Below are 18,389 nucleotides of genomic sequence, written 5' to 3'. Positions count from 1 at the left end.
TACTTGGTTTGATGTTGTTGCTTACAGACTTCCTAGTGATTTGTTTTGTAAGAGGAACAATATGGTAATTATAATATTTATTATATTGTGTTTTAGTTCTACTGAGCTTTATATTCTTCGATAATTTACCATATTCACGTCATCATGGTTTGACTTGTCTTTATTTTTTATTAGACTGAGCAAAAAAAAAAAAGAAAAAAAGTAAGGAAAAAAAGGAAAAGAAAAGAAAAGAAAAAAAGAGAAAAGAAAATAAGGAGAGAAAAAAATAGAAGTATAATTAAAATTAATCATTTTATTCTTTTTTTTCCAAATCTTCCAAATCGGAAGGAAAGTTAGAAGTGAAAGTGATTCTTCCATTTTCCTACACTTCCTTTGTTTAATGAAACTCAAGAATATCAGTTTCTTTTACTTTTTTCTCATTTCCACATATTTTTTTTTCTTTTCTCTTGTTAAGTTGACTCGGGAACGGATGTAAAAATCGATTGGTTTTGTGTGTTTTTTTTTTGTCCGACAAAAGATAGAAAAAGCAAGTGATTTAACAAAATTATTCTAAAAAGACTAGATGATATAAAAATATGTTTCATTATTCTAGTTAGGGTTTTTGTCATAAAAGCTCCTAATTTTACAAAAAAAATAAAAAATAAAATAACGGTTATGCTCAAAGTCGTTTTTTTTTGCCACAGATGTCTCTACTACCGAAAAATTGGTTCACTTTTGCCCTTTAGCCAAATTTTACCTTCTTGGGTCAGTCACCTTTGTCATAGAAACTCTTATATTTACTTATCACCTCCATCACCACACTTTTCCACCACCATCGCCTTTTGCCACCAACACCACCATCAACCACACACAAACCACCATCACCACTATTGTCCATCATCCACCATCACCACCACTACCATCCATCATCCACCACCACCCAACGCCACCCTTATCCCTCCATCACAGAAACCCATCATCGCACCACCATCATCTTCTCCACTCAAACACACATACTGAAACACAAACATACACACATTCAAGTAAGAATTTAGAACTCAAAGAAGATTTCAAAACAACTCAATCAAGGAAATGATTTTCAGAACTAAAGACAATTTAGAACTCAAACACAATTCAGAACTAAAACAAGAAGAATTCAAACACAATTCAGAAATCAAACAATATTTTGGAAACGAGACTTTGGATCAAAGCAAACCCTAAACCCCTTCTTTTTTTCATCGTCTTCTCCGGCCGTTGCTTATCCATTACCATATACACATGCCTAAAATCGATAACCCAATACCATAAGCCACCACACAAACACCTTAACAACACCATTAACCTCCATTACAACCACTTTTCACCAACCTCCACAAACCTTCAATAATCGACATTTCAGCTACCATTGTCTTCTCCCTACCCTGTTCATGGACACAAAGACTTCCAGTCATCGCCATAGCCCCTTCTAGTTAAATCGAAGAGGGTATGGTGCGATTCAAATCAGAAAGAGAAAGGGATAAGGGTGCGATTGAAATCTATTGTTGTTACATACCTGCGTGAGGGAGAAAGAAACACGAACACGAATCAGAGTTCTTCCGATGGAGGCAACTAGGATTTCGTCTGTTGGAGGCGGATATGGGTTCATCTGATGGAGGATGCTAGGGTTTCATCTGGGGGGTTGGTGGTGAAGGCAGATAGGGTGTTGGAGATGATGACCATCGGAGGTCGTGAAGGCATGTAGCTAGGGTTACACAAAAGAATAAAGTTGTGATTTTTGGGTGATTGTAATGGTGAAGTGGTAGAGGGTGTTGAAGACACCGTGAGAGATGGGAGGGGATGTTGTCAGAGACAAGCATGAATGTGGTGGTGGTGGTGATGATGCCTGGCGTTGGTGGTGGTGAGCAGCCACCAAGTTTTTGTTAAGAAGGATCAAGTGAATAGATGACCGGCTACCTGGTTACCTGGTGTTAACCTGATAAAAAGCCATAAGTGATAAAATTTGCTCAAATGTTAGGCATTAATGAACATAAATTTGTCCTTTGGGTATAACCAACTATTTTGTGTTCTAGTTTTTAATAAAAAGTTAAAACCGATAACCCCTCATTCCATATTTCCATATTTGGTTTCATCACTTGTTAATTTTCTGTTGCAATTGGTTCTTCTACTACTAGGACAGGGTTCAGCAAAACCCCCCGTCGTCACTGTAGGGTAAGAAAAGGAGAATGTCAATTATGTTATCTTCTTCACCTCTGCTTTCGTCAAGAACTCCAACCCTAATCCTGAAGCTACACAATCATTTCAGTTCTGAAGTGAACCCATCAATTCGTTTTCTCTTGTCTACAGGTAAACTCCATTACTCTTTACCCTTTTCCATTCCCAATTCCTTCCTTGTTCATTTCTTCAATTCCCCTTATAGGTCTACATAGCAAAAGCATCAAGAACAAAGATTCATACGTTGCCTTATCAGTAAACGGCAATCTATCAACAACACATACAACCAATTCGAGAAAAAAACATAAAAAACCACCGCCCCTTTTAAGCGAGGGAAGAGACGATGACGATAGTTTAGGGATTGTTTGTCCTGGCTGTGGAGTTTTTATGCAAGATAACGACCCAACTTTACCTGGGTATTATCAGAAAAAGAAGGCCGAAGTTACAGATGTGCTCGATGACATTGAAGGTGAATCAGACGACAGTGATGAAGGTGATGAAGGGGAAGGTGAATTAGAGAGTGAAAATGACGACGATTTAGATGATGAATTGGAAATTGAAGATGAACTCGATTGGGATTCCGATTGGGAACCTGATTTCGAAGATGATGAGGACGATTTGAGTAAAGAGCTTGATGGGTTTACAGCTCCGGGAGTGGGATACGGGAACATCACAGAGGAAGTACTCGAAAAGGGGAAGAAGAAACGGGTGTCAAAATCGGAAAGAAAAAAGATAGCTCGTGAAGCTCAGGTGGAAAAAGAAGAGGTAACAGTTTGTGCAAGATGCCATTCCTTAAGGAACTACGGACAGGTCAAGAATCAAAACGTGGAGAATCTGATTCCGGATTTCGATTTCGACAAATTGATTTCCACCCGATTGATGAAACCCACCGGAAACGCCGATTCCACAGTTGTAATCATGGTAGTGGACTGTGTAGATTTCGATGGCTCGTTCCCAAAACGAGCTGCTAAATCTTTGTTTGACTCATTACAAGGTCAAGAAGGTTTCAAGAGTAGTAAAAAGTTACCGAAACTGGTGCTTGTAGCAACAAAGGTCGATCTTTTACCATCTCAAATTTCTCCAACTAGATTGGACCGTTGGGTTCGACACCGTGCCAAGGCTCAAGGTGCACCGAGGTTAAACGGGGTTTATTTGGTTAGTTCAAGAAAAGATTTAGGTGTTAGAAATTTATTAACTTTTGTTAAGGATTTGGCTGGACCTCGGGGACATGTATGGGTGATTGGAGCTCAAAATGCGGGTAAATCGACTTTGATCAATGCACTTGCTAAGAAAGGAGGCGTAAAAGTTTCAAAACTTACCGAAGCCGCAGTTCCCGGGACCACGCTTGGGATTTTAAGGATCGGAGGGATATTATCAGCAAAAGCGAAAATGTACGACACACCGGGTCTCTTGCATCCGTATTTGATGTCCATGAGATTGAATCGAGAGGAGCAAAAAATGGTTGAGATACGAAAGGAATTACGTCCACGAACATATAGAATTAAGGCAAGTACGCATATTGTCTTATGCACTTGTCGTCGTCCGATCTGGTTCTATATAACCCTAGAATCAGATCGGACGAATGTCTATGCACTAGTTGGATCTGGTCCAACCGGTGCATAGAATGTGATGGTTTCTGACGAAAGATTTTTTTTTTTTTTTTTGCAGCAAGGTCAGGCAATACATGTTGGTGGTTTGATGAGACTAGACCTAAATCATGCATCGGTGCAGACGATTTATGTGACGGTTTGGGCGTCGCCAAATGTTTCGCTACATCTTGGTAAGATTGAAAATGCCGACGAGACTTGGAACAAGCATGCTGGTGTTAGATTGCAGGTAAAACATGAATAGGATTGCATATTTAGATTTTTGAGTAAAATACATTTTAGGTTCCTGATTTTTGTTATTTTGCAGCCGCCTATAGGTGCAGATCGTGTGTGTGAATTAGGGAAGTGGGAAGCGAGGGAAGTGAAGGTGTTGGGGACAAGTTGGGATGTGAACAGTGTTGATTTAGCAGCTGCAGGGCTTGGTTGGTTGTCATTGGGGTTGAAAGGGGAAGCAAGTTTGAGTTTGTGGACTTTTGATGGGATTGAGATAACGACTCGTGATCCTTTGGTACTTGATCGTGCACGGTTTCTTGAAAGGCCTGGTTTTTTGCTGCCAAAGGCTATCTCGGAGGCTGTTGCCAACCAAAATAAAGCGGAGCCTCAAAATGAAGATGTGCTACTGTGATCTTTCATCTTTGTTTTGTGCTTAATGCTTATGTAAATGCTTGTTCTTTAGGTTAACATTGAAAGTGTTCATTGTTGCCTTGCAATTTTCTGGACAAGTATGTGAGTTGTCTCTATCCATATAGGAGCAGATTTAGCGTATGTTACTAATGAAATTGATTGTTCGATATCTTAGTGCTGAACAGCTTTTTTTTTGATAATTCATAGCTGTTGTACATCTCATTTGTTCTCGTAGACTCGGTTGATGATATTCTTGTTAGATGGAATGTGCACAATTAATGAAAAAAAAACAGAAACAAACAGCGAAATATATTTACAGAATTGAATGTATATATGAGTAAACGTATTTGAGTCTTGAGAGCTACAAACAAGAAAATATATAGATTTAGGCCTGGCGTAGTAGTGTGTTAGGATAGAAATTGTCTGGGAAATCTTAATAGAAATTGTGTGGGGAATCTTTCTTGAGGATACAAGTATAACAATTGAATTCAAGTGAATCTTAAATTTGTCAATGGTCTGTGCTCTCATGATTCCTACTTATCTTTCTACCCACATAAAATGGTGATAAGTGTCATGTTTAGATAAAATTAATGATATTTTAGGACACTTGTCATATTTTTAAATGGGTAAGAAGATAATTAGGAAGAAAAGTAGGAGAATATTTAATTTCTCAATCTTCAAATCTATCAATTGGTCGATTTTATATAGGCTTCAATACGATAGTTATTAGTTGTCAAATTACAACCCCCAAGTCTATCAATTGATCGGGTTTACATTGGCTTTCAATATAATAGTTATAAATTGTCAAACTAACTATACCTGTCAAAACCAAAATTAAATGCCAATTAGTTAAAATCCTAAGGCTGGACGGTCTGGACTTGGCGAGGAGCTCAACGAGTTCGGCACACACGAGCCGACCCCTCGGCTTGCCGAGCTCGGTTTGGTATCTCGGTGAGTAAATACCGAGTTTGACTATGTTGAGTGGACCAATGGGGTGGCCGACAACGGCTACTTCCATTTTTTTTTAAAAAGACCTCCTATAAATACTACAACCCTTAACCATTTTAACTCATCAAAAATCAATTTACAAATCATATACGTTCTTTCAAAATGTCGTCTTCGTCATCTTCATCGTGCATGTTTGATGCCTTGCTTGAAACAACCATAAAAGGTCATTCAGGAGGCGAAGGCGGAAAAAATGATCGATCAACTACAACAAGATAATGCAGAGAATGCACGCCGGAGGAAGAGAAGATACATACAAAGATTTCGTGAGGCGGCTAATGAACAACTCATGCAAGATTACTTTGTGGATGACGCCACGTTTAAAGGATATTATTTTCGTCACCGGTTCCGTATGCATCAATCTCTGTTTTTGTGTATCGTCAACGACGTCACGGCAACGTGTCCATTTTTTCAATAACGTCGAGATGCTAGATATACAGTTGGTTTTACTCCTATACAAAAATGCACCGATGCACTTCATCAATTAGTGTATGCCACTTGCCTCGATGCACTAGAGGAAAACATTAGGATGTCCGGACGTATTGCACGAACCAACCTTCACAAATTTTGCAAGTAAGTCATGAGATTATATGGTCCACGATATCTACGCAAACCTATTTGTAGTGACATCCAACAATTGTATGTTCATCACTCAAATGTGCACGACTTTCCTGGAATGCTGGGAAGCCTAGATTGCCTCCACCGGGCATGGGGATGTTATCCGAATGCCCATAAAGGGCAATACACCCGAGACGATCATGCTTATCCAACCGTTATACTTGAAGCGGTGGCCTCACATGATATATGGATATGACATGCATTCTTTGGCCCAACCGGCTCCCTCAATGACATTAATGTTCTTAACGTGTCTCCGCTACTTGAAGACATGTATAACGGGACTGCACCCGACTCGTCCTTCCGAGTAGCTGGAACATCGTATAGGAACATGTATTATCTTGTGGATAAGATCTATTTGGAGCGTGCTTGTTTTGTGAAGTCAGTGTCTTGTCCAAATGATCACAAAAGATTGAAGTTTAAGAGAGTTCAAGAGAAGACGAGAAAGGATGTTGAACGAGCATTTAGAGCTTTGAAAAAACGTTGGCATGCTCTTAAATATCCCGCGCCTTATATGGAGGCGAAGAAAATGAGTGAGGTGATGTATACTTGTATCATATTGCATAATATGATTCTCGAAGACGAAAGAAATGCAATATGTGAGTATAACGAAAACGAGATCGTTCCACTGATACAAGCTTTTGAGGTTGGAAGCGCGGAATACATGTCGAGGAGGGAAATAGTTTATGATGTTGAGATGCATCATGTTCTTCGTAGGGATTTGACGAAACATATTTGGAATGTCGACCACATCGATCTTAACGCGGAACCAGTCGACGATTTGGAAGGTCAATTTTCCGATGAAGATGTCCTTTAGGTCTATCTAGGTTTGGTAATTTTAGTTTCTATGATTTTTATTTTAAATTCTAATTTGTTTTTGGGTGTGTTTGTTGTATTTTTGAATTTCTACGTTTTTATTTTAAGTTTATTGAATTTTCAGTTTTTTAAAAAAGGCTATGTTTGAAATATTTATTTTGTATATTAAAAAAAAAGTAGCATGATAAGTATGGCAACCCATGTTTAACAAATGACAAATTTTGGCTAAAATATGGCAAGTGTGATGTGACTCCTACATAGACCGTGACAAGTGTGACACCACATCTACGAATCTAATTAACATATGTTTCAATAATTAACTAAATTAATTTCAGATTTAAGAAGAGCCTAAGGCTCGAGGTTCTATCATTGTCCATTAAATGTGTATTAACCCATGCCTAATCGGCTAACCTAACACCACCGTCTCAGCTTAAATGCTTTTGTCTCTTACTTAATCAATTTTTATATAGTTTATTGACGAGCTTATTAGCCACTAAAAGTTCTATTTCCTTCCTATGTAGGACAAAGTTACCGCAATAACCCATATTTTCTATTCAAACAAAATAATACCCCAAATTTGAACAAGAAAAAAATTAAGAGAATTTTGATATATAAACCAGGAATGCAAAATATGACATGTATTTGAAAGACAAAACTGCAAATTTGGTCATTGTGGTTTGTAAAAACTTTTGGATATGGTCCAAAAAGTTTCCGGCTTGCACCGAAGGTCCAAAATCAAGGTTTTTCATTTTTTTTGGTCCAAAAAAATTGAAAAGTCGATTTTACCCTTTTCCATTTTTTTCTATTTTCTTTATTTATTTTGATATTTAAATAATTAAAAAAAATAAAAAATAAAATCTTACCTCTCTCTCTCTCTCTCTCTCTCTCTCTCTCTCTCTCTCTCTCTCTCTCTCTCTCTCTCTCTCTCTCTCTCTCTCTCTCTCTCTCTCTCTCTCTCTCTCCCTCTCCTAACCTAACCTAACCCAGGTTTATTCTTATTCATCTTCCACAAATCCATGACATACCCATCCCTTTGATCATCATCTTGTTAATCGAATCCCACCACTCGTCCCATAAACACAAAATGAAACCCCCTTCCCCTTCAACAACACACTACTTTATCATCTTACATAAGTCAAAATCCAAAAACCAACAACAAATCGTTTGTCAAAAGAATCTTAGGGTTCCAGTCAAAGATAAACCCCAACATAATGATCTGTGAAAGTGGAGTAATAGAGAAACCCCAACGGTGCATCTCAACACTATTCTTTAGCGGGGGTTGTGGAGGTTCGATGAACCGAGAAAAGGTGCAAAGAAGGTGCAGGGGCGGTGGTGGGGGTGGTGACTACCGGTGCATTTGTTTTAGCCGTGTGTACACTCTTACTAATATGGGTCTACTCCAAGAAAGTCAAAAATACAAAAAACCACAACCTTTTGCTTCTGAATTCATAAAAGCCCCCAAAGAATTCTCATACAAAGTGCTTAAATTAGCCACGAAAGGCTTCGACGCTACACGAGTAATCGGACGAGACTGTCACCGTGAAGAGGTGCAACCATACAGGTGGTCAAGGAATGGCTGAGTTTCTATCAAAGCTATCAATCATCGGAACTCTCCGACACCAGAATCTTGTGAGATTACAAGGTTGGTGTCACGAAAAAGGTGAAATTTTGCTAGTTTATGACTTGATGCCAAATGGGTCACTTGATAAAGCACTTTTTGAGTCAAGAATGACTCTCCCGTGGGTTCACTGGAGCAAAATTTTAATGGGTGTAGCCTCTGCTTTAGCTTATTTACATCAAGAATGTGAAAATCAAGTGATTCATAGAGATGTAAAGACTAGTAACATAATGTTAGACAAAGGGTTCAACGCAAGATTAGGAGATTTTTGGTTAGCTCGAAGAATAGAGCACGATAAGTCTCAAGACGCCACAGTGGCCGCCGGAACCATGGGATATTTGGCATCCAAATATTTATTAACTAGGAGAGAGAGAGAGAGAGAGAGAGAGGTAAAATTTTATTTTTTATTTTTTTTAATTATTTAAATACCAAAATAAATAAAGAAAATAGAAAAAAGAAATGGAAAATGGTAAATTCGACTTTTCAAGTTTTTTTTGGACCAAAAACAATGAAAAACCTTGATTTTGGACATTCGGTGCAAGTCGGAAACTTTTTGGACCCTACCCAAAGGTTTTTGCAAACCACAAGGATCAAATTTGTAGTTTTGTCTATTTGAAAAGATGTATAAACTTGAATATTTCATAGTGAATACTAACTGGATCTAATTTGTGGGCAGCACACTAAAGTCTCGAACTAACCACTTTTTATATTAAGGCCAGACAAAAACTACCACACATCATATCTAAATATAAGTCCATTCTTACCATTGTGTTAGAGAACTTAGCTATATCAACTCTAAAAAATGTGACCTCACATAGATAATGTCAATAAAGAATATTTTGTAGTATTCCACTATAGAAATTACTTACATTATTAAGAATAAAAATTCATTCCTGAATCATCAACATAAAACACACTATTAAATATCCTATGAGTAAGCATACATGTGTGTTTGTGTTGCTTCGATTCTTCCCTAACTAATTTGCCTAATGAACCTAGACCATGGATTGCCAACGTTGCATTGTTTCCACCGCATAGTGATTGTTGTGTTGACTTTAAAGCTCATTTTTCTATGTTGTGAAGATAACTTGCTCTTTATTGAGGGATTTTGTGAAAAGATAAACTATATTTTCTTCCGACTATATATAAATAGTTCCATTTTTAGTAAGTCTCTTGTTGTTTTATGTTTACCTTTGATATCTCTAGACTTGTCATTGTGATTTGTACTCTTGCTAGAGTAGTCACACAATCACTGTGAATCCATGTGAATCCAAACGGGAGTGACAAGCTTATGCCATATATGAATACCTTATAATAAGCTTTTAAGCTACTAAATTTCTTCAACAACTTTGTTTATAACTACAAATTTTGCTTCCATAGTAGAATGGGTATTCATAGCTTGCGTAAATGATTTCCAAGAAACAACAGCTCCATTAAGTATGAATAAATAGCCACTAATAGGCTTACTTTCAGAAGTGTTTGAAATCTAGTTTGCATAACAATATCCTTCTATCACGTGAGGGTATTTTGTGTAATGGCAATGCAACCCATAGTTCATTGTATATTTCAAGTGTTTAAGAACCCTAACTAAAGTGTAACGTCCCAAAATTCAAGACTAAAAATTTCTTTTAATAAAGTATCACTTAAAGTAAAATCATCATTTCAAAACATAAACGGAGTATTAGTTTTCAAAACACATGTTCATTATCAGAGTAAAACATTCCCAGGCTGACTAATCTATGGTGTGTGCCATGCGATCATCCCGAGCTCCATCATCCGCTACCGGAAGTACCTGAAACCAAAACTGAAAGCCGTAAGCACGAAGCTTAGTGAGTTCCCCAGATACCACATACCATACAAACCATTCATAGCCAAAAGCTATACATAACCGACTTATCCATAATCAAATAAGGTGCTATGTGCCAAACATAGTCTTGCCATTATGCCACGGGCCGCGCGTGGTCTTCCTGGTCAAGCCTGGGCCGCTCCCTGGGTCTTACAGACAAGTGCCAAGGGCCACCCCCTGGTCTTACAGACATGTGCCAAGGGCCACCCCCTGGTCTTTTATGCAAGTATCACAAAGACAACCGTACATACTACTCTACTTAGCTAAACAGCATACAGTGTGCCAAAAGCCACCTCCTGGTATTTCATATATAATAGCATACAATGCGCCAGGAGCCACCTCCTGGTCTTTCATATATATTGCCTAGGGCTAACCCCCGGGTCTTCCTGTCATCCTTAATAACATACTGTGTGCCAGGAGCCACCCCCTGGTCTTTCATGCATATTGCCTAGGGCTAACCCCCGGGTCTTCCTATCATACATAATAACATACTGTGTGCCAGGAGCCGCCCCCTGGTCTTTCATGCAGATTCTAAATGGGCTGGCATTGGTACCTTAGACCCATACAAACAGTGAGGAGACTCACCTCGCACTGCTAAACTCTGCTGATAATCCTCTGGCTGCTGACCGACAACTCTCTGAACTCCTGCTCCACTAGCTCCCAGAGCTACCAATATCAATGCAACCCTTAGTCTAACTATCTCCCGAAAGTCAACTAAGTCAACTCCGGTCAAAGTCAAAGTCCTGGTCAAAGTCAACCTTCCAGGTCAACCCTACTCGTCGAGTCACCCTACTGACTCGCCGAGTTCATAAGTCCATAGTCCTTCCACTCGCGACTCTACTCGCCGAGTCAGTCCATGACTCGCCGAGTCTACCGATTACCGAGTCCTAACCTGTCCAACTCACCGAGTCTCCATTCGACTCATTGATTCGAGTCTCAACTCGAAGGGTTTGGGGTTTCGCGAACTGACTCACCGAGTCCAAGAACAGACTCGCCGAGTCCAAGACAATCTTCATCCAACTCGCCGAGTTGTTCTTCCAACTCGCCGAGTTCATGCCCAACTTCATCCGACTCGACGAGCTGTTCATCCCACTCATTGAGTTCCTCCTCATCTTCAAGCTACTCGTCGAGTCCACTCAAAGGACTCGCCGAGTCCATCCGGTCCTTCATACATGCAGAGGACTTTTGAGTCATACAGGGACTCAAATCTGTAGATCTACCCTTCCCAAGCCTATTCCTCACGTAAAGTTGCAAACTTTACGTGTAGAGAAGGAGATCTAAGCAAAATACACCATAAATTAGGGTTTAAGGCCAAGGGGCTTCAACATTGACTCAAGGGCTGATACTTTATGCTTCTCTAGTCCATAACACACTTGGATCTGAAGTAGCAACTCCAGATCCGGCTTCTAACTCGAATGGGTGTCAAACCATGGCTTAAAAGCCCCAAATCTCACAACCATGGAAGACCTAAAGGAGAGAGGGACGACTTATTACCTTCAATATCTCAGAAAGGCTCCACAAACTCCAGATCTATAGTCCCTTCTTGCTCCTCCAAGTTCCTTCTTCCTTCTCCAAGCTTTAATGCACCTTCCAAGGCAACAAATGGCTCAATCAAAGGTTATGACGGCTAGGGTTTGGTATCCAGGGCTGAAGAGGCAGTAAGGGAACCCTAGGAAGAAGATTAAGACGTTTATATAGGCTCCAAGTCCCGAATTTAGGGTTTTCCACGCACAGACCAAACTCGCCGAGTCACCTTGGCCTACTCGCCGAGTCGGTCACTTACTCCTCGGCCCGGATCCCGCTCGAACTCGCCGAGTCCCCCCTTTGGACTCGCCGAGTCGACCCCTAAACTTAGGGTTTTCTTTCCTTTCTTGGCCTTCAAAACTTTGGATGTTACATAAAGCATACCAATGATCTTTCTCAAAACTATGAGACTATCGACTCAATGTGCTCAAACTATATGCCAAATATGGCATTGTGCAATTCTTTATATATACTCTAGCTGAGCTACATTATCACCTAATTTTTTCTTAAGATAACAAGAATGATCAAATGGGGTAACAACTAGTTTGTCATTTGTCCAAACTTGCTAAGGACCTTTCATATATAATGGGATTATGTAAGAGTGTAACCTTAAAGGTTCTACTAAATTTTACACCAACAATTACACCGGCTACTTTCGTATCCATATCTGATTGTAACCTTTTCTTGGTTTGGTTGATGACAGTTAACAAAATTCTCATAATAAGCATGTCGCTCATATATAAGCATATGATAACTCATGTATCCTTAATATTAAAAGAGGATTGTAACATTTTCTTGGTTCAGTTGATGATATCTAACGAATTCTCATAATAAGCAGTCGTCCATATGATAACATAGACATTCTTGTACACCTGCTTGGCATAAACACATTTATCACGCTTATTTATTCTAAATTCATTTTATGAAAATGTATTATCAAACTTCCAATTTCATTGATTTGGAGCCTTTTCATTCATTTAAATTTATTCATCTAATTCACCATTCAAGAATAAATTTTTCACATCTATTTGATATATTTCCAAAATTGTAAATAGTTATTGCCAGGGGCGGATCGAAGAATTTTCTAAAGAGGGGACAAATATTTTTTTTTATAACGTTTTATGGGGGCAAATATTTTTGAAGAGTCAAAACATATAATTTTGAAGGGTTAAAATATAATATTTAAAAAAAAAACTTAATTTTTAATTTTTTTTTCGTGGGGGCAGCTGCCCCCATTGCCCCCACTCTAGGACCGCCACTGGTTATTGCTATAATGTCTTTATCGGTAACCCTTCATAAAATTTTAAAATATCATATATACTCTTCTTAAACATCAAAATATCATATATGTCCTTAAATATCAAAATATCATATATACTTTTCTTAAACATTAAAATATCAATGTTAATATCAAAAATATCCTCTATGTACAAAATGAAAGTATTCAACGACAAAAACTAAACAATCAATACATACATTAAATGAAGAGGGATGAATATGAAGCGTTTTGTTTGTCAAGAGAGCAACATTTCAACAATTTAAAAGTAGATGTTCCATTATTGTAGACATAGGATAATATGGTTAAAATTTTTAATTATTATAATAGCTTTAAGATATAAAAATGATTATAAACTATTAAAAACATTGTAAAAAAAGATGTAGGCAAATATGATATTTTAAAGGTTTATAAATGATAAATATGATATTAAAATATTAAATTGGACAAATATGATATTTTAATATTTCAAAATAGCATATATCAAATTCTCCCGATTTTTTTTATCCATTAATCATATAGTTAGAATTGTAGGTTAACATTTTCAAATAAACCGATTCAGGAGGTTTTATGAATCTCGAATACACCTTGGACAAGTGTTGACAAATTTCCACTTTAGTTAATTTTTATAATTTTACTAATTTGAAGAAAAACTTATGACTTAGGTTACCTATCTTTGTATGCATAGAAATTAAACCAACTGAAACCAAACCACTTACATGACAAAAAAAAAGGGAGAAAACAGATTTTCTTGAATTACTTCTTCTCCATATAGTTTCCCTGGCTAGTTGAAACAGCATATATGAGTATGAACAAGGCTAGGTGGTAGAGATACAAAGAGAATTAAAACCTTGCTCTATACAGAAACTTACAATAAACATACAAGACAACAACTACCTACTACAGTTTTTGTGAATTATATATGTATACATGGAGAACTGAAAAAGCTAATTAATTAAGCAAGGCCAGAGAAACCTGGAAAACTAATTACATTCACTGTGATTGTTGGCCTAAGCGACTTCACTGCCTTTTCTTGGATACTTGGCTTCTGCTTCCAAACCTAATTATAAACACAGGCCAGAAGTTACTCAGTTAGAACCAAAAGTAGTGACATTATCTGCATGATAATTGTCTAAGTGTGTGCATCCATACTTACTATTCATGGGCATTTGCTTGTAAGCATTTGGGGAAAATGTGTTGGCTGTTTCCATTTCAGAAGAAAGGAGGAACTGTTCGTACTGTGCTTCCATGGATAATATGTCTTCATCGGTGTCAATGGAATCAGGAAGCATATCAGCAATGTCACTGCTATCGTAAGCATCTGGTGTGTATGTGTTTCCAAAGAAACCATCTTCACCCTGCTGTTGGCTGAGCCAGTAGTCATGAAACCAAGTTGAAGTCGTCACCAGTTGCCACCACTCTGGGGAGAAATCCTCCACCTGACGAACAGCAGCAGGGACGAACAATGGCGCATCTGGGTTAAGTGTAGATCGTCGTTGTGAAACCAATGCCATTTCTACTTTCCAATGAAGTTTTTTTCACCCACAACGATTTCACGAATATATAGGAAGTTACCTGGTAAATGAAAAACGCATAAGTTGAATAAACCGGGTCAATCAGTCAACCGAAACGAAATTAGATTTCATACACAGTAAAGTTGTAACAAATCACTTAACGTAACATCATTACAAGTACAAATTTCAACAATCGAAGACCAAAATCCGACGATTTTCCATGTCAATCAGTCAACCAAATAGTCCAAATCATTTAATGATGGGTTTCGAGACAAAAAAAAAAGTAAATAAATAATCTCAGGAATTGATCAATCGATCATTACAAAGATAAGTCATGCTTGATATGAAACAGAAGACATTTGAATAAACTTTATGAACGAAACAGAAGACATTTGAATAAACTTTATGAACGAAGATCAAAATCCGATAATTTTCCAAGTCAATTGGTCAACCGTCAACCAAATAGTCTAAATCAACTTTAAAATCATTTTCGTGGCAAAAACTGTGAAGTCAAAGTAGATCTCACATTCTCTGATCAAAATTTTAGGTCATAATCCATGATTCTACTTAAAAGTCGAGCATATAGAATTAAGGCCACGATGATGATCGAAGATCAAAGTCCGTTGATTCTCCAACTCAATCAGTTCCAAACATAAACACATACTATGGAACCTTGGAACAATTTCGAAATTAGTTTTAATTTGAATAGACTCAAATATATGATGAAAGATTCAAATTCGAGCGAGTCAAAGTAACAGCGATTATACCTTTTAAGATTTGGAGCAAAAATATCTGAAAGTAAAACTCTACGATCCAGAGAATTTCGTAGCAGTCTGATCGAAGCGTGGTGGTATTTATAGCAAATGCATCCGGAGGTTCGGGTACATCCGAGCCTAAGGTTCGAACCTAACCAATAGTCAAGGTTCAACAATCAAACAGGCAAACGCGTCTCATAATTTACCGTGTGTCGAGTCTCTAAAATCTAAATTAAATTCATGGAAGTGATGGCATGGTGCGCGGTACCCACTCGATTGATGATAATGAGGAAAGGGACGGATGGGATGACGTGACTTGGTTTGATCTGACGGTTAAGATTTGTTAAATGATGAGATGTGAGTTGGCTTGTGGGGTCCACAGTTAGGCGCTCGATGTCGCCTCTCTCATAATCCGCGTTCTGCACATGGTTCCGACTGATTATTGTTGAAAATGATGGATATTTTGGAAACTTATCTCTTTATGTATTATTTTTAATTTTTTTATAAATGACTACTCTTCTCTTTGATTAAAAATTAGTAAAACCATATAATACTATTTTTAAAATAAATGACAAACAAACAGTTGTTATTTGTTAACTATCATTTGAATTTTTTCACTAAATATTCCACAAATAAATTTCAAAAACAAAATGTTTATGTCTTATTCTTATAAGAGCCCCCAGTAAATTGTTTTCATTATTTACAAAACATCCTACCGACTATCTTGGCAATATAATCTATTATTGAGATAATAATTTAAAAAGATAATATATTTTTCGACTTTTACATATTTGGTCAATGAGTTTTTTTTTTTTTTTTCTTTTTTTTTTTTAATCCATATTCACCTCTTCAACTTATTATATTGTACACATTTAATCATTATGACTAGTTAGTCCAGGTTAGTTGGAAAAAATTACTTAATACAATAATATATTTCTCATTTGGAGTTGTTGATGCTTATGTCCATCGCGATATCGACTGATTGGTTGCATAAGTCTTGTGTTATGAACATCGTAACTTCTTCATACGATATCAGATTTTAACGATCTTTATATCCATATGTTAATTTTTATGAGTCTACTATAATTTTCATCAAGATTACTCCTGTTAAAATGTAATATATTTTTTACTTATGATTTTATAAAAGAACATCCATACATGCATTCATAAAAAACGTATGGATATAAAGATCGTAAGTAAAAATATATTACTTTTTAACGAGAGTAATTTAAACAAAACCAAGTAGTCGAGATCGTAATGGACATAAACATCAAAAGTCTTAAACACCTCATTAATGATTGTCTCATATAGGATGTCGTGAGAAATACCTAAAGAAATCACTCATAAGTACCGAATGAGTACAAAAACAAAAATGACTTATTTTGCAACAAAAAAATATGAATGACTAAATGTGTACAAAAATATTAAGAACTAAATGTGTGCAAAGTGAGAAATATATTAACCTAGTAAGTTATTTTTACTGACTAACCTGAAGCAGCCGGTAATAAGGACTGAATGCGCATAATTTAACAAGTTGAAGGGTAATGTGGACGAAAAAAAATCTCAATGACCAAATGTGTACAAATCGAAAAATATATTACCATTTTAAGTCATTATCCCTTTATTATTACTAACCAAAAACATAAGCATGTACAAAACCTCTTATTATCTCCTAAGGAGCAGGCTACTGAGATACACTAACAACCTTCTTAACCACGAGCTTGAATATGTTAGTGGGGATTAGGTAAATTATCTTATTAACCTAATAATCTATCATTCCTAGGAATTTATAGAGCCACTTAGAATCCTTAAATTCTTTTGTCAATCTATTCATTCATAGGTTTCAACACTATCGTATAATGTGAGTATCCATGAATATTCCCTTATCGACCAATAAAAAAACAATATATTTATAGAGAAATATACTTGCATAATCAAACAAAAAAATCAAAATTTATAGACAAATATACACTAGGTCCGATATGTACCCGGTCAAGCGTCCACCAAGGCAGTCTTGCATCCCCATCGGCATTGGTGGTCTAATCAACTCACGAGTTTTCAAAAAATCCGACTAGCATATTGTCCTAGACCGGCAAAAAAACATACGCCAATGCACCCCATCTTGTATCTGGCAAGACATTTCGTCCGAGATCAATGCAAAGATACATGGGTTTAAAGTCAAACCCTGATATAACCCAGTCTCTCTACCGAGAACAACTATGCTTTACCTGAGCTAAAGTCCGGACACATGTCAAGACAAACTGTACATACCACAAATAGCCATGACAAATCTCCCCTGACTTCTATAGATTCCAAGGTCCTCCAAATCGAATTATGGTGTGCACTATAATATGTATTCTGATGCTCAATAAACACCGTATGGTTAACCATGTATCTTTTTCTATTAGGCATCTAAGAGAGAAAAATGGATTGCCCCCATCCTTGACCTCTAAAGTACGCTCTCATAGTTTTATGGTATAACTTAATGCAATGATACTTATATAGTTGCCACAACTTTAGACATCACCCTTGTTTTTATGAAATTGGGACGACAATATTGTGAATTATCCACTTCTTTCGCACGATTAACCACCCTTTATGCTTCTGTCTTTGAGAGTAGAAGCAAAATCCTCACATTAATTACCCAATTTGAATGTTGAAAAGGGGTTCCATTGTGCAAGTTCAAGTGCAAATTATGGTCCATATTAACTAACCCAATTCGAATGTTGAAACGGTGTTCCATTGTGCGAGTTTGAGTGCAAATTAAGGTTCAATATGGATGCAAATCCTCATATTGATTGTACATTTTGTGCTCTTATATGTTATAAATTAAAGAGAATTAAGTTGTATGAACTAAATGAGGCCATCTAGATCAGGGTGTCAAATCAAATTGCAAAACCAGACAAATCAGGTGGTCACTCTTATGACAAATCAATGTCAGATTCATTTCTACTTAAAAAAATTAAGGCAGATGGAAAGAGTTAAAAGTGATGTAGAAA

General features: G+C 37.0%; 4 protein-coding genes across 4 annotated transcripts; 3 read left to right on the top strand and 1 right to left on the bottom strand.

Moving 5' to 3' along the window:
• Window positions 1-2,094: 2,094 nt before the first annotated feature.
• BPG2 (P-loop containing nucleoside triphosphate hydrolases superfamily protein) lies at window positions 2,095-4,621 on the top strand. Its single transcript, XM_079013696.1, has 4 exons — window positions 2,095-2,322; window positions 2,396-3,696; window positions 3,859-4,026; window positions 4,105-4,621. The coding sequence occupies exons 1-4, from the start codon at window positions 2,202-2,204 to the stop codon at window positions 4,420-4,422; spliced, it is 1,908 nt and encodes a 635-aa protein (XP_078869822.1). The 5' UTR covers window positions 2,095-2,201; the 3' UTR covers window positions 4,423-4,621.
• Window positions 4,622-6,372: 1,751 nt separating this feature from the next.
• LOC145067376 (uncharacterized) lies at window positions 6,373-6,858 on the top strand. Its single transcript, XM_079014529.1, has one exon. It carries the CDS (start codon window positions 6,373-6,375, stop codon window positions 6,856-6,858), a length of 486 nt encoding a protein of 161 aa, XP_078870655.1.
• A 1,571-nt stretch (window positions 6,859-8,429) lies between these two features.
• On the top strand, window positions 8,430-8,948 carry LOC145067375 (L-type lectin-domain containing receptor kinase VIII.1-like). Its single transcript, XM_079014527.1, has 2 exons — window positions 8,430-8,816; window positions 8,919-8,948. The coding sequence occupies exons 1-2, from the start codon at window positions 8,430-8,432 to the stop codon at window positions 8,946-8,948; spliced, it is 417 nt and encodes a 138-aa protein (XP_078870653.1).
• Window positions 8,949-13,854: 4,906 nt separating this feature from the next.
• On the bottom strand, window positions 13,855-15,539 carry ERD15 (dehydration-induced protein (ERD15)). The gene is made up of 3 exons (XM_079012421.1): window positions 15,403-15,539; window positions 14,278-14,696; window positions 13,855-14,181 (listed from the first exon to the last, which is right to left on the bottom strand). Exons 2-3 carry the CDS (start codon window positions 14,633-14,635, stop codon window positions 14,132-14,134), a joined length of 408 nt encoding a protein of 135 aa, XP_078868547.1. The 5' UTR covers window positions 14,636-14,696; window positions 15,403-15,539; the 3' UTR covers window positions 13,855-14,131.
• Window positions 15,540-18,389: the final 2,850 nt, after the last annotated feature.

This window comes from Lactuca serriola, chromosome 8 (assembly GCF_051521515.1).
Source record: "Lactuca serriola cultivar US96UC23 chromosome 8, Lser_US96UC23_V15, whole genome shotgun sequence".
Classification (NCBI taxonomy): Eukaryota; Viridiplantae; Streptophyta; class Magnoliopsida; order Asterales; family Asteraceae; genus Lactuca; species Lactuca serriola.
Note: the sequence above shows the minus strand (reverse complement) of the source record. Positions and strands in the feature narration are given on the sequence as shown.

Excerpts from the sequence above, each read along its gene's own strand:
- BPG2 (XM_079013696.1), top strand. The coding sequence starts at position 2,202 with ATGTCAATTATGTTATCTTCTTCACCTCTGCTTTCGTCAAGAACTCCA. Across the intron at positions 2,323-2,395 it reads TCGTTTTCTCTTGTCTACAG|GTCTACATAGCAAAAGCATC; the intron begins GTAAACTCCATT and ends TTCCCCTTATAG. Across the intron at positions 3,697-3,858 it reads CACGAACATATAGAATTAAG|CAAGGTCAGGCAATACATGT; the intron begins GCAAGTACGCAT and ends TTTTTTTTGCAG.
- LOC145067376 (XM_079014529.1), top strand. The coding sequence starts at position 6,373 with ATGTATTATCTTGTGGATAAGATCTATTTGGAGCGTGCTTGTTTTGTG.
- LOC145067375 (XM_079014527.1), top strand. The coding sequence starts at position 8,430 with ATGGCTGAGTTTCTATCAAAGCTATCAATCATCGGAACTCTCCGACAC. Across the intron at positions 8,817-8,918 it reads CCGGAACCATGGGATATTTG|AAAATAGAAAAAAGAAATGG; the intron begins GCATCCAAATAT and ends AAATAAATAAAG.
- ERD15 (XM_079012421.1), bottom strand. The coding sequence starts at position 14,635 with ATGGCATTGGTTTCACAACGACGATCTACACTTAACCCAGATGCGCCA. Across the intron at positions 14,182-14,277 it reads CAAGCAAATGCCCATGAATA|GTTTGGAAGCAGAAGCCAAG; the intron begins GTAAGTATGGAT and ends GTTTATAATTAG.